Consider the following 15,351-nt stretch of genomic DNA (forward strand, 5'->3'; position numbering starts at 1 on the left):
TTTCATCATTTGAACGACATTTTTGATATTATAGTTTTAATTAAGAATCAGAAAATCTAACCTACAGTTCAAACTGGATTATTTTCAATACTAATTCAGGTGAATATCGCAAATAAAGAGGGTAAAAAAAAATTAGACAACAACAATTTTGCATATGGGTAACCTGTGTTTGCCTTTAGGCTATCACTTTTTTTTATTCGTAACTTATTTCCTCCTTTTTTTGTCATTTTATCGTTAATGATAATTTTAGTTATTTACCAATTAGCTCCATAAAATTTCAACTGGAGCTTTGTATCTTATTGTAGCAATTGATTTCCCACTTGCTTATTTTTCCTTTTAGATCTGTGGAAAACAAAACTATTTACCACTAATATTTATAAATGTGCTAAAAAGATGCATAAAAAACATAGACTATTGCTGCACACACATTAAATGATTTTATTATCGTTCTTGTTTGATAATAAGCTTTCATTAATAGAAATGTAGAAGCGTCTATAAGGGATAGATAATGCTTCTTACACTCATTAAACAAGTATTTAAGTCTTAATCAATAATTTAATTTATGAAACTGACTGAACTTAATTTACTCATTTCCAAAAATACCCACACAAAATAAGAATATTTAGAGATGCTTTTTTTTTCTTCTTTTTTTTAAAGTGAAATTCATTCAGAGAGTCACGTGTGCTAAACTGATTTTATTGTCACATTTTAGATGAAACTAATTGCTATTTACCCAAAACATGCATTTTATTTCTAGAAAATGAATCTCTTTCCATGTTTTGCATTAAACACACAAAATCAGGGCAAATCTTCTGAATGGCGATCACGCTGAGAACACGTGTTTTCACCCAAGAATGAAACACTACAGCTATAGCCCAAAGTTATTGAAATAGCCATTTATCCCCAGCAAATGACACAAAAGAATCGATAGCATGTGTTTCCTGCAAGATTAATGGAAGTCCGATAAATCGACCTCTTTTAATTTTTCTCTCCCCCCGTCTTCGCTCCCTTTCGTCGTAACTTCAGTGATTAGCGTAAACTGTGTTTTAATCGTTAGAATGGAACTGATTTTATCTTAGAAACAAAACATGAGGTCTATGGGTGACCTGTAAACAATACGAACAGTTTTATTTAGAAAGTTTTATAAGCTGCTGTTTTGTTGTCAGTTTTATTCCTGTGAAGTTGAATTTTGAGTACTTATAGCAACAAAAGTCGTTAAAATGAAGAAAAGCAACAGTATGAGAATGAATCATGGTGTTTATTTTAAAAACAGCTCTTTTTATTTCGATAGGTATGTTAGAAATATTTTGTTCAGATGTGTTATCAGTTGTGAGAATTAAATTTTTCAAAAACACTTGTACCAATTTCATCTATGTATTTTTGGCGGTAAATTATGTGACACAAATTCTTTATCATCAAGACATTTAATTTTATACATCAAAACATTTAAGTTAAGGAAAGCACGTGTGACTCAAATATATTTACAAGATAACAACTTACACTAATATATTTAAAACTCAAACTTAATGACAGCCAAAAAAAGGTATATTTTAATTTTAATTTTTTCCAGCCTTCAAGTGTTCATTTTTCTTCTTTTTTAGGTTTTTTTACGGATTCTTCGTTTAGAGATTTTTCTATCACAGCTTCTAGTTTTTTAAGTTCTTCTTCCAGGGATTCCTTTTTTAACTGCTCTTCTTTTACAGATCCTTCTTCTACAGGTTCTTCTTTTGTAGATTCTTCTTCCACGGGTTCTTCTTTTACAGATCCTTCTTTGAAAGGCTCTTTTACAGATTCTGCTGCTTCAGCAACGTCATTTATTTTATGTTTCTTCAACGGTTTTGCCTGACTCTGAGTTTTAACTTTAATATATTTGTAGAAGTAGGCCAAAATAGCGAAAGCAAGCATATCCACTGCCATAAGAATAGAAAACATAAAAAATTCCCAATACTTTTTTTTAAATATTTCTGCTTCAGCTACTACAGCAACGACTACATTACCTAGTGAAACGGTCATTAACCACGCTGCTTGTATGACTGATTTCATAGAAAGCGGAGCCTGTGAATATGAAAATTCTAATCCTGTAATGGAAAACATAATTTCTGCTGCAGTAAGGACGAAGTACTGTGGTATTTGTAGAAGAATGTGAAGAGAATTAGGGTTTACCGTTGTGGTAATGAGGAAATTCGAATATGTAGTATTTTTCACTATTCCAACTATATATGTGCCACCGGAATGAAATTTAGCTTCACCAATTGAGATTTCTGTTTGAGAGCTTTCATTACGAGTTAAATAAATTTCATATTTCCCAGGCTCCATAGGGATATAACCTGTCCGACCAATGTCATTATTTCCAGTTTCATTGTCATGTGAAAAGAGATATGCTCTGTGCCCTTTAAATTCAAATGTCGCATTTTTAGATAAATTCTGAATCGAAAAAAATACTCTTACCTGTGCAAACCCTTGACGTGATTTAGCTTTTTGATCTGAACCTGTTTGAACATGAATTTTGTTACTTTCAACGGCTAAAAATGTAGACTGGATAGGGTTGGAGTTTACGATTTCTACAGTTTCACTTAAATTGGCGCACCCGGCTGTCTGATCAGCTACTGTTGAAAAAGTCCAATGGTCTTTATGTTTCAATTTCAGATTGCTAAAAGTTGTCATTTCGTTTGCTTTAAGGAGATAATTCTGAGGTCCAGTGATATTGACAGAACATGGATTTAAGTTAACGACGATTAGTTGACTATATCCAGGCTCTGGTAACACGGGAAGTGTACCTTCCACACCAATTTCAAGAAATCCAGCCATGACAAAAGCAAGGGCTGCAAGAAATCCCCCTAAGGTTATGCGTTGCAGTGGCTTCGTGAGAATATTGCATTTCCCAAGTAAAGGATATACAGCATACTGGAAAAGGGGAATAAAAATTATAATAAACACAGGATTCGAAGCTTGCAACTGATCGGGTTTAATATTAATTCCATACAGTTCCCCATTCATTTTTGTTGCTTGTAACGTCCATCGAGAACCTGTTTGGTCAAAAAGGGCCCAAAAAATGGGTAGTGGAATGAACAATACTAAAATATGCAACAAGATCTTAATATCAGAGATCAATGATTTTTCATATTTATCTTCGGCGTAGTCTAACCAGTGTGCTTTCTTCTCCTTGTCTGTGCTTTCCCATTTATTTAATATTCCACGAAATATGCATCCAAGAACTGACGGCAACACATTTCCTTCTGGCTCTTTTATAATATAACGAGATTTACCTAAAACGAAGAAGACCACTGCAATGATCATTAGTATAGCCGGTACTCCAAAAGCTAGAGGGTAGCAAGTGTTTTCATTGAAACAGCTCACGTCCGCTCGAAGAATAGGAGTTAATAGAGTAGAAAGGAGGCTTCCTAAGTTTATTGAAAAGTAAAATATCGAAAAGAAATGTTCCCGCTCTTTAACCTGATCGCTATGGAACTGATCTCCTCCAAATGCCGATACGCACGGCTTTATTCCTCCAGTTCCAATGCCGATGATTACCAATCCAAGAAGACTGACAACCTTCATAATCTGCAGACTGTTTGGAAAAGATCCGACAGAAATCATAATAACTCCAAGCACATAAATAAACGAAACATAAAAAATGGTTCTGAATCTTCCTAGCCAGGTATCGGCGACTATAGCACCCAAAATCGGTGTGAAATAGGAGAGCATAGCAAACACGTGAAAAAGCATGGTAGCAGTATCTTCGCTGAACAGGAGACGCTCGGTGAGGTAAATTGTGAGAATTGTGCGCATTCCATAAAAGCAAAACCTTTCACAGAATTCATTGCCAAGAATGAAAAAGATAGACTTAGGAAAAAGGTGATGAGTTTCTTTTTTGCTTGGCTCCATAATTATTCCAATCGATAGGTCTAGCAAAGGGGTTTTTTAATTTGTGATACACTGCATTAATTAAAAGAAGTAAGTATCACAGTTGGATATACACACGTTTAAAAGGCATTTAAACGGAAATTCCGAACTTACAATGCTTTCTAAACAAAAGCAATTAGAAACATAAAAAATATAATAAAAGGTAAACAATGTTTTGGATGTTTGTAATTTGTCAACATGTCATACTAGTGCGATCCTTGATATATATATACTTATTGTGCCTAATACACATAACACAATGCATGTAAGCCTTTTTCTACAATTTTTAAATTGTTTTAAGATTTTTTACGTAAATACATTGCACTATACTTGGAGAAGAAATCTAAAATTTACAGTACTAAAAGGGGAGATAACCTATTTTGTAGTATTTTAACACGACAAATAAATCATATAATTCTCAGTATTTATAGAAGAACAATAAAATTCGTCTAGCTGATCAACAATTTTAATAAAGTTGCTCATAATTAATTAGTAATTACTTAGATGCTATGATATTTTTGCTGCTATTAATAAATTTCTTATTTCCTTCGTTGTTCAATATTATATAAAATTTGGACTTAAAGTGGTGCCTGACTAATTTTATGGTTTTGATTAATACCTGAAAAAATAGATTATTGATAGTATAGTCCTTAAAATGCGAGATTAAATAGCAAACATCATTTTAATCAGACATTACTTAGCAAACGTTATATTGATAAAAGTTAATTGAATGCTCGCAATGCGAAAATAATGCTTTTTTAAATACTTTGTTATAAATGTTTGTTAAAACAGTGTCTTGTTAACAGCTTAATTCTTAAAATATGTACAAAATAAGTACTAAGCATTTATTTAAAATACGTACTTAAAAACGAAAATTTAGTTTGGCACTTTTGTCATGAAACTATCTGGCAAAACACATTAAACATGTTTTTAGAGTAACAGATAAATAATGAATCGTTTAACGAGCAATTTCATGCACAGTCATGAAAACTAAAATCATTATAGTATTACTACTTTGGTTAGCTAAAATATCAAACTACGATTGTGAATTCACGAAATGTGTTTTTATTACCTTAAACAGGCAAAGTAAATTTTTAGTAAATAATTTAAACTTTTCAAGGAAAAAAAACTACTTCGTGGATATTTCGAGGAAAGATTTTTATTTCTATATTCAAAAACTAAAATGATTACTGGACAAAAAGGCAAGTGGTAAACAGCAAGGAATAGCTTTGCTTCTCAAGAGTATACTTTCAACAGGAAAAGAAACAATTCAAATTGTTTTTGCCAAAGCAAGCTATTTGATTTTTGACTAATTTTAACAAGAATATATTCATCACTTGGAAAGTTTTACTGATGATATTTATGATTTATAAGAAAAATAAAAATGATGAGAGAAGAAAAAATAACTTTTTTACCTTGTGGAGGCTATGACATCACTTCCCATCTGCCGTTCCCTCGTGACATCCCCTCTGGATGAGGCGTGCGAAGAGTGGGTGGCTGTGGTTGCCATAGAAACACCTCCCGTGATGACACTATTGTGGTGAGAGGAATTGAGAGCCATGAAGGGTAAAGGAGACAAATGACTTGTTGTGCCTGGATGACCATAACCGTTTGGTAACATGTGCTTGTCCAGCCGATCACCTGCGAATGGATATAATTAGCACATATAAAGGTGGACAAATGTTAAAAAGATGAAAACTGAAAGCACATAATACAGATAAACTGCAGCATATAGAGCATGTATATTGAATTTATTAAAAACTCTATCATCATCTCATATTATAATTGCCTAAAAGAAAAAGGTTTTCTTATTATGTTTATGTTTGTAATACCATTGCATGTTCATTGATTTTATATTTAATTCGGAGAGTGAAATACGATTGATTTCAACAATTTATAGGATAGATACTTTTCGAACTCTCCGTCGTTATATAAAATATCACTTTTTTGCGATTTTTTTTAATAAAACTCTATTGCGTGTATGTAGAATTTTAAAAAATTCAATGAAATTTTTTTTTGGTGTGGGTTGGTTGGTGAAATTTCTTTTTGGATTTCAAATTGAGTAACCAATAAACCAATTGAATATAACCAATTGAATAACTGAAAACCAACAAATAACTTGGTTCATTCAATAAAAAATTACTTTTATTGGTTTTGGTTGAACATTATGGTTGTTTAATTGCTCTAGTTCCATAAGAAACTAGATATATTTTCGCTATTTCAAAATTATAAATTGTATTTATTTTAACTATACAATTTAGTTAAAAAAAAGTTAAATAATCAATAGAAGTTCAATAATATTATTTAAATAATAATAAAAAGCTGCATTCTTTATCGGTGAATTCATCAAAATCTATAATCTACCAAATTTTTCTGGCCTCGGATCCGCAGTTTTACATAGAGCAAAGCATCTTGAATTGTTTGCTACAGCTTTAAAGAAATAGTCTACATCCATTGTAAATGTTTTGATTTTGTGGTCAAAGTTAAAATGATATTCCACTACGTTAGCGTTTCTAACTCACGGATTTTTGCAAAATCTCTTATTTTTACTTATGTAAGTTTGATATTTTTTCACGGGAGCAGTGCATTTCACTAGAACGGACGCATGCGCACTAGAAGGGCGCATGCGCAATTACTTAAAACCTTGCATACGGGAGCGTACGTAAGGTAACATATATTTGCGAAATCTCCATATCATGTGCTCTTATATATTCTAATCGCGTGGTTTAATAAAGTAGGATTTCAGATGGGAGAGTAAAAGGGTTTAGGGTTAGATTTTAGGGTCCCAAAGCGAAAGTAATTGGAAACTCTTGATCTAGATGAAGAGAAGACACATTTTTATAAAAACGAAAATTAAGAATAAATTATTCGTAATTTTAAAGTTTTTTCTTCTTTTTTTTTGAACATTATTGAAATCGACATATACTAAAAATTATCTTTTGTAGGAATTCATGTGCAATTATATGTCGTTTGAATCAAGAAACATTTTTTTCCCTTTCGTATTTATGTTACTGTGAATGACCGAAATTGGTGGTTTGGTGAATGATGACAATCACTTAATCGCTTTGGTAGATGTCCAAAATATATACTGGGTCTAGTTAAGTGCCACTGCCTGGTATGCTCTACATCAATGGTTTTTTTAAGGTTCAGTGCCACTGTTAGTAAGCATTTAACCGGTACTGTGAACATTGATGTTTCTCCTAATCTTTCCTCAGAAAATATTAAAATATCGAATAAATATAATAATATCAACGAATAAATTAATATCAAATCGGATATAACAAATATTTCGAACATTCACCAAAGCGACTATGAGAATGTTGACATTTAACGGTGAAAGTTGACATTCTCTTGATTTCAATCATTCACGATAACATATATATAACCTATTTTGATGGATATTTCTTATTACATAGTATCAAAATACTTGTCTATAATGTCTCTCATTTTATTACTCAAATCAAATTAGTAAAACTAAACCATCTTCTCAAAGAACATTCTACAATACAAAATTTGATGTTTATAAAAACAAATTATCATCTCCCACGCGTCCATTACATTTCTTTTAAAACGTAATTGAAAGTTGGAAATTGAAATGAACTTGTTAATACTATATCTTCCCATAAGACAGAAGAGGAAAAAAAATACCATTATAGGTTGAGCGTAGAATGGGCATGCCAACGCTGTCATTTTGATATTTCCGCAGAATGCTCTTTTGATTAGACTGAAGATTGACATTACTAAGGGATCCACCCTTTTCGATATCTCGACGTCAGGTGTATGAGTTACACTTCTTCTTTTATTTTTGAATTATTGGTTATCTTATTAATGCATTTCTAAGCTGCAAGTTTACCAAATTGGGCAGATATTCGCTCCAAATCATTGTTATTCCAATCTCAAAACGAGATTTTTTTTTCTCCAAAAATGGAACTCATAACTAAGCCTAAAATGAAATTTCAAATAAAAAGTTTATATCGTAGTTTATACTTACAAAATATCATTCAAAAATTCTTGAGTACATTAAAGCTTCAGTGATAAACAACAAATATGATAAACAACAATATGATATTTGCTATAAACACCTTTTTACAGAAAAGAATGTACTAGTTCACTATTACTACGTTTTTATTAAATCGTTTTTGTGCCTAAAAAGCTTGATTCTTGCAATCAAAAATTCGAATTCTTTCCGACTAGCTGGAGCACTCAAAACTCATTTGCAACTCTATAACTGATGCCAGTGCATGTTTCAATGGCTTACTGACCGTTACAAGCAGAAATTATCGCCTTTTTTTTTCAAATAAGAATCATCATCAATAAAAATCCGATCATAATCAATTAGATCTAAAAACTCGTCTGAAACTATGTTAGACGACAATGCAGGTTTCAACCATTTTCTAATAGCTAAAAACAATATTTATTGCGATATCACGTCTAACGGGAATTATTGAAATTTTGAACACATTTCGACGCAAAAGATACAAAGGAACGAAATTAAATTGTTGAAAATCATAATTATTTTTTTAAAAAAAAGAGCGTTTTCTGGTTGATTAGAAATTTTGACTCTCGTAATAAATTTCTTTTACCATCGAAAATCATCTTTTCAGACTTTTTAGAATATTTATTTTGATAAATCATTTTTAATATATAATTATTTTTTATTTCTTACTTAATGTTTATTTTTATTATATTTACTTAAATTATATCTTCGCATATTTTAGAAGTAAATTTTGTATACATTTAATTATTATTATTAATAATTATTATTATTAATAGTTATTATTATTATTATTAATAATAATAATAATATCATCACTGTTACTATTTATTTATTTTTTATCAAAAAATGTTATTTTCTTTTTTGAATAGATACATCTGAAGATAATTCGGAGATATAATCTTGAATTATAATATTTGTTGAATATGCAGTGCCGTATGTAATATCAGGTAGGTACTTTATTTACGTCGCACTAGAGCTGCTCAATGGGCAATTGGCTAAGGTCTGGGAAACATCAATGTGGATGATCCGAAGATATGTCATCGCAATTTTGATCCTCTGCAGAGGACATGGCTGCCCTGCTTTGGTAGCCCGACAACCTGCGTACGAAGTCGAGCAGTTTACGGTAGAACAGTTTAACGAGCACCAATACCTCGCGCTCTCGGTCCCTACGCAGGCTGATCAAAGATATCCAACCGCTTACTGGCTGCAGCCAGTGATGTTTAACTTCGGTGTTCTACTGGAAACCGTATCTTTACAATCAGTCCACTGCGGGGCCAGACATATTCTACAATGGTAATTTCTCTTCGAAAATTCTGCGAATGTTAACAAAGGATAACTTTTTGGGTCATTCAACTTTAGGAAAAAATTTCCTGTGGTGTTTTCAAGACGACGATATTAGAAAGGATGAATACAAAAAGACATTTTCCTCTAAATATAGCAGTTTCCAACGAGATTTGTCTTCTTGCCATAATTAAAAAGAAAGAAAGATATTAATGAATAAAAGAAAAGAAAAACTTAGTCACAAAGACAGTGACTGCTACAGAGAGGTCGGAAAAATTTTCCGGATCTTAACGCACTAAAAAATCCTTGAGCTGTTTGGAAGCAAAAGTTTGCAAAAATGTATTGTAGAACAAAAAATAACCCCATTTGTCATTTAATTGAAATATGGTGAGAAAACACTGTAATAGCCTGTTAGAATCTATGCCAAAACGAGGGAAACTGGTTTCAAAATTGATGGGGGAGGGAGCTATATTACATATTATTTAAGAACGAAATGTGTAAATATTTTTAAGGAACTGTTGTTTTTCAAAATATTTTTTTGATTCAATTATTGCTCACGGTACTTATTATTATTATTATACATATAACCACAGTTGAACAGCCGACCCAATTTTGAATTCACGACAACCAATGTTTAAGTCTGTAGGGAAAGACAAGGGAATTCCCGCATTTGCGTTACATGGGAAGGAAAACCAGGTGTCAGCCCGCCATCACTGGGATTTGAACCCGAGTCCCCTGATTCGGAGATAAGCGCACTATTCACTGAGTCACCATGGGTCACGGTACACATTTAAAAAAAAATGAAACAAAACTTGATTCGCAGAAATTTTATGGTTTTGCTTTGAAACTCATTAAATGTAAATGTCAGTTCTGATAGTACCAATCTTTATTAATATTAGAACTATGCCAAATTGCATTAAAACTAACAATTATTTAGATACTCTTATGCATTATATAGCATTAAAACTCGTTAAAAGTAAATGATTTAGTTATTATTTTTTTTCTTATCACAAAAAATTCTGACTGAAACGATTTATGCCATAATATGGAATAATTTGCAAATATTTTCTCAAAGACCTTCTCATAAATATAAAATTATTTTCTCAATGTTCGAAGTATGATAGAAAAAAATGAATAACTGCTTAGGCAATAAATTACATTTGAAAGAGGAATGAAATATATGATCTGACAGTGGAGTGGTATATATCATTACTATTCAGTCGCGAATTTATCGCTTAATTTCACTCTTTCATCATTCCAAATGAAACATAATTCTCTTACGCGAGTGAAGCCACCCACATAACTGACATGTAGACGAACTCCAACCGTCTTTTCTTAATTAATTAAATTAATATTCTTGGCGAAGATTTGTATCTCTGTCTGTGGCAAACCTTGTATGCACCCCTGCTGGGAAGTGAAGTCAAGGGTTCGCCAAACTGAAGACGTTGATAGCCAAGTGAGATAGGACCACCGACGGAGACTGTCAACGAACGCCAAGAGGTGGTGTCAAACCTACGCGGTTTCGCTTGTCATGAGAACTCGGGATATGAAATATTTCAGGTCGAACCAAAAACACGGTTTAGGGATTTGGATCTGTTTTTCTTTAAATTGTTTCTGAGTTGATGTTATTTGGTTTGAATGAACCCTCGTAGAGAAAGTTATGAGGGAAGGAATGATTTTTGAAAGGAATCGCATAAATCACATTTAATCACGTTTTTCAGTAGGGTTACTAGAATTTTAACTTGTCAATTTTTGTTTACATTCCATCAATTGTTCAATATTTTGATAAACTCCTGCCTTTTTTTTTTAATTATGAAGAAAACGAAATACATGTTCAAGAAAGAAAGAAAGAATTTGTTAATTTTTCGTGGTAAAAATATTACATTTTCTGGTGAAAAACAATTTAAAACTAATAGAAATATTTATGATTCAAAATTGTTTTAAGTCGTTTATAACTTCAATTTTCTTGCATGTACATAATCTCTATTGGGTTATGCGGAGAGAAGTTATTAACATGCATAAAAAAGTTTTTCTTAAGGTTATTATAAGTTTTAAAACCACGAATAAGCTTTAAACCATAAACTGTTTCGTACTTTTCTGTAAGCCAGGAGCAAAAAATTCTTTTTTTTCTTCCTTCAGGAAACAAAATGGCCGCCACCCGATAAATAAATAAAATAAAATAAAATTGTTGAATTTATATGCGTACTTACTAGCTAAAAATATCTAACTGAAATATCAAGAATCACAATGCATGTGCAATGTTACTTACGAGCATTACCAACCTATATTACTCAACCATGTCCAAACACCTAGCCCCGTTTTTCAGTGCTCTATATTTCAACGGCCATGGTATATGTATACCACATAAGTTTATCCTCGGTCAGACGATGTGGACAGTGCCCATTTCTCCAAACTTCTACATCACGACCAGCGAAAGAAGCCTCAGATACGTCAGTGGTCGTAACCTTGCTGCGTACATACTCAGGTTGTTTAGTCGACGGCCAGGATCGAACTCACAATCCCCAGCTCTCACAAGCAAAGTTAGGGACGCCTTTACCGACTACACCACCGGATTATCTACCATATAAAATATTATTTTTATGGCACATTCGCTATAGTAGTTTTATGGTTTATCATATAAAATAATAAAAAATCTTACCGCATATCTTAGTAGAATCCTGTTTTGCACCACAGAATCTCTAGAATTGGCTTTGTTAAAAGTATAGAAACTTGAAAATTAAAACTATTCGATCAATTTGACTACTGAGAGTGAACTTTATTAAACTATCCTATGGTGCCGCAATACTATTATATAATTAATTTAAATTTATGTGGGCATGGTCAAAAATTGGATAGTCCATGGCTTTCTCTTTCGTCTAGTTCGAAATAATATTTTTTCGCAACCTATGATCATTTATCCTTGGTAGTTATATGTACCCATAGCCTATGATAAGCGTAGTCCTATATAGGAAAATGTATATGAAAAATGTAGATTGAGTGGTGTTAGGAGTTACAAAGTTAAAAGTAGAAAACAATATTTATTCTTAATTATTTTAAAATCACAATATAGTAACTAGAAAAAATGAGATTTTTAAAGATCAAGTATATCATGAGGATTTTCATTTAGACTTTTTTTTTTTAAATTTAGTTAAATGTATATAAATTGTATAAAATATGTACACTATTTTGTAACTATATAATTATCCTACTATTTAATCGATTGGCAGATTGTAGATGTTAATTGTACAAAATGGAGTGGGGGAATTCGTGGAGGAAGTCAATGGGCGCATAAAGAGAATCTAAATCAGCAGTTCCCATTTTTTTTCCAGCAACGGAACCCTAGACAATCAATCTTCTTTAGGTGGAACCTCAATTTTATAAATAAAGTTTATTAAGGTAATTGTGAACGTTACAATCTGTAAAAAAATTATTTTTTAAATATTTAATTAGAGAAACGAAGCTTTTTCATCGTTTCATCATTAATAATCTTAAATTAAGTTTTATTTCCGACTGATAAATTTGCAGTCCTTGTTCAATATCTAGTCTAGCTATTTTTGGTGTATATAAATAAATGGATAATGCCGAATTATAGTTTACTTAAATAAAAACTGCATTGAACATGGTTAATAGGGAAACATATTTTTTTATTAGAGAATTATTTTCTTTAAAAATTATTTTATTTTGATTTGAAAACCGAGGTAGGAAAAACTAAAGCTATTTTATAAATGCTTGTTCTTTTAATGATTTGTTCAATATATTGTTATTCCCTTTTTAAAAAAATGTCAATTCCATTTCATTGGGATTTCACATGAAATAATTTCAGAAAGGCAACCGAAAGATTACATAAATTATAAATTATAGCTTTTATTTCACTATAATCAGAGGTTTCAAAATTCATTAATGGTTACAAAAAATACTAACTCGCGGAACCCTTTTCACTCTTCCACGGAACCCTAGGGTCTCTTGTAACACCATTTGAGAACCGCTGATCTAGATTTACATGAAATATTCAATATCAAAAAATAATTTAGTTTAGATTAGCGATCCTTACAAACAAAACAGAAACTCTACATATTTATAAAACTATAATAGATTAGCTCTCCAAAATAAATAAACATATTTTTTTTTAAAAAAATAAGTTATTTATTTATGTAATGAAATATTTTTATTTTCCGAGTACGAAGTATAAATGAATTAAAAGCTTCGTAATTGTATATTGAGAACACAATAAAATTCCCCCCCCACATAAAAATGTAATAATAACTCGACATAATCACCTAAAACAACGATTTGCTTTCTTTTCCATTCAAAATCTCATTTATTTTAATCAACCGCCGCCGCCCACGATTACGCAAACTTAATCCACTGCGAGTATCTTTTCAGTGTCGGACGAAATTTTCTTACCTTAATTTAAGTAAAGCAAAGTAGACAAGACGACAAGCGAAGCTAAGCGACGTTCTTTAATAAACGTTTAAAATGCTCTAGCCTCAAAATTTTAACTATAGGCTTTTAAATCCTTGTGCTCCCTTTTGGGAAATCTGCCGAATTATCGGGGAAAGATTATCAGCTTGGCAGCTTTCAAAATCTGGGATCTGTCCTCAAACTTTTGCTTTTATTAAAAGAGGCATATCAGAGCATCCCCCACACTCCTCTACTGTAGCTCCTTTCTCTCTTTTAAAATCCGGAAGATCGAGTTGCGGGTAAATCTCTACTAGCCTTTAAACGCTGGTTGGGGGGAGAGGGGATGCCTGTTACGTCAAACCTATATCCTCCCCCTCACTGAGAGCAAAAGAGGAGGGGTGATCAACTAGAGATGCTCTGTCTCCATCGTTGCTGGACTCCTACTACACGATGCTCAAGCGTCGACAACTTTCACCTTATGGTTGCTTCGGAGGAGACGGATAAAACCGCCAAGAAGATGAGCCAGTATTCGCCAAATAGTTTATTATTTATATTACAGGCTATGTTTATTTTTCGTACCTATTCATGTATGTTGTTTTCAAAGAAGTTTCCATTCAAATAATTATTATAGATATTATTTTTTTAATTTTTTTTAATATGGTTATATGAAGGGAAAAAATAGTGAATAGTAATTAACTAAACAATTATTATTTAAAATAATAAGTATTCTAAAGAATACCTAATAATTGAAGTATACGGGATGAACAATGATAAGCCATATTTTCCAAATAGTCTAAGACAGCAGCTTTGGCAACAACAAAAAAAAAAAAGATTTTCATATAGTCACAGAGATGTTTCTGTGTATTGTGTTGTTAGTTAGTGAGAATTCCGTTGACTTGTAAAATATTGACCTAAAAACAATACTACTGAACAGTATGATGTCAAAATTCCACCTTTGGAAGAAAAAAAAACGTGGCTTATCACTATTTTGCCCCAAGTTCTTCAGTAGAATACATCAAATATGCATTTTAAAAAGCTGAAATTGATATGTATAACATATGCTAAGATGTATAACATTTCAAAAAATGAAGTATTGCGTAGCTGTCTAATCTTTTGTAAGTAAGTTCTTGTTTAAATTACTTAAAGTTAAAAAAGAAACCAAGCAATGTTTCCCAATACATGCCTTATAACTTACTAACTGAAACATCATAACAAATAAAACAATTAATGGAATCAACAAGTTTAACGATAAAATAACTCTACCAAGAAAATACCCCCAGTTCATCAAAAAAATAGCTCTGGTATTAAAGGTGTGCATATTAATAGTTTGCTTAGAATTATTTTTTGCCTTCAATTTTTCTTTACTTGTAACCTTGATTTTTGATCAAAGACATATATTTATTTAAAATTAGTTTTTCTTCTCTTTATTTTTAATTAAACTATGATTTTAGATAAAGGGCACTTCTGTATTTAATATTAATCTTTTTCTTCACTTTATTCCTAATTAATTTTCATTATTAACTAAATTTTTTACACTAATAACAGTGGTTTTTAATCCAAATCACAACTTAATTTTTAATATAGTGAATGAGAAGAAAAAAGAACAATTAAATAATAATATCATTTTTAGTTAATCCCTTTTTTAAGAGTTTGAAAAATAAATATTGCATAAATTTGAGAACGAAATTTTTGCCCTGTTATCATGTAACGTAAAAGGATATTTAGATAAATATATATATATATATATAAGATATAAATATATATATAAG

General features: G+C 31.3%; 1 protein-coding gene and 1 pseudogene across 6 annotated transcripts in view; both read right to left on the reverse strand.

Annotated features, from left to right (window-relative positions):
* LOC107452541 (dachshund homolog 1-like) overlaps positions 1-15,351 on the reverse strand; it is a 194,668-nt gene that overhangs the window by 92,944 nt on the left and 86,373 nt on the right. For all 6 annotated transcript variants that reach the window (XM_043042701.2, XM_043042705.2, XM_043042704.2 and 3 more), the window contains 1 exon segment: positions 5,319-5,544. In XM_043042701.2, coding sequence (XP_042898635.1) covers positions 5,319-5,544 — 226 coding nt within the window.
* LOC107452540 (solute carrier family 15 member 1 pseudogene) lies at positions 216-5,109 on the reverse strand (annotated as a pseudogene).

Source organism: Parasteatoda tepidariorum, chromosome 4 (assembly GCF_043381705.1).
Source record: "Parasteatoda tepidariorum isolate YZ-2023 chromosome 4, CAS_Ptep_4.0, whole genome shotgun sequence".
NCBI lineage: Eukaryota > Metazoa > Arthropoda > Arachnida > Araneae > Theridiidae > Parasteatoda > Parasteatoda tepidariorum.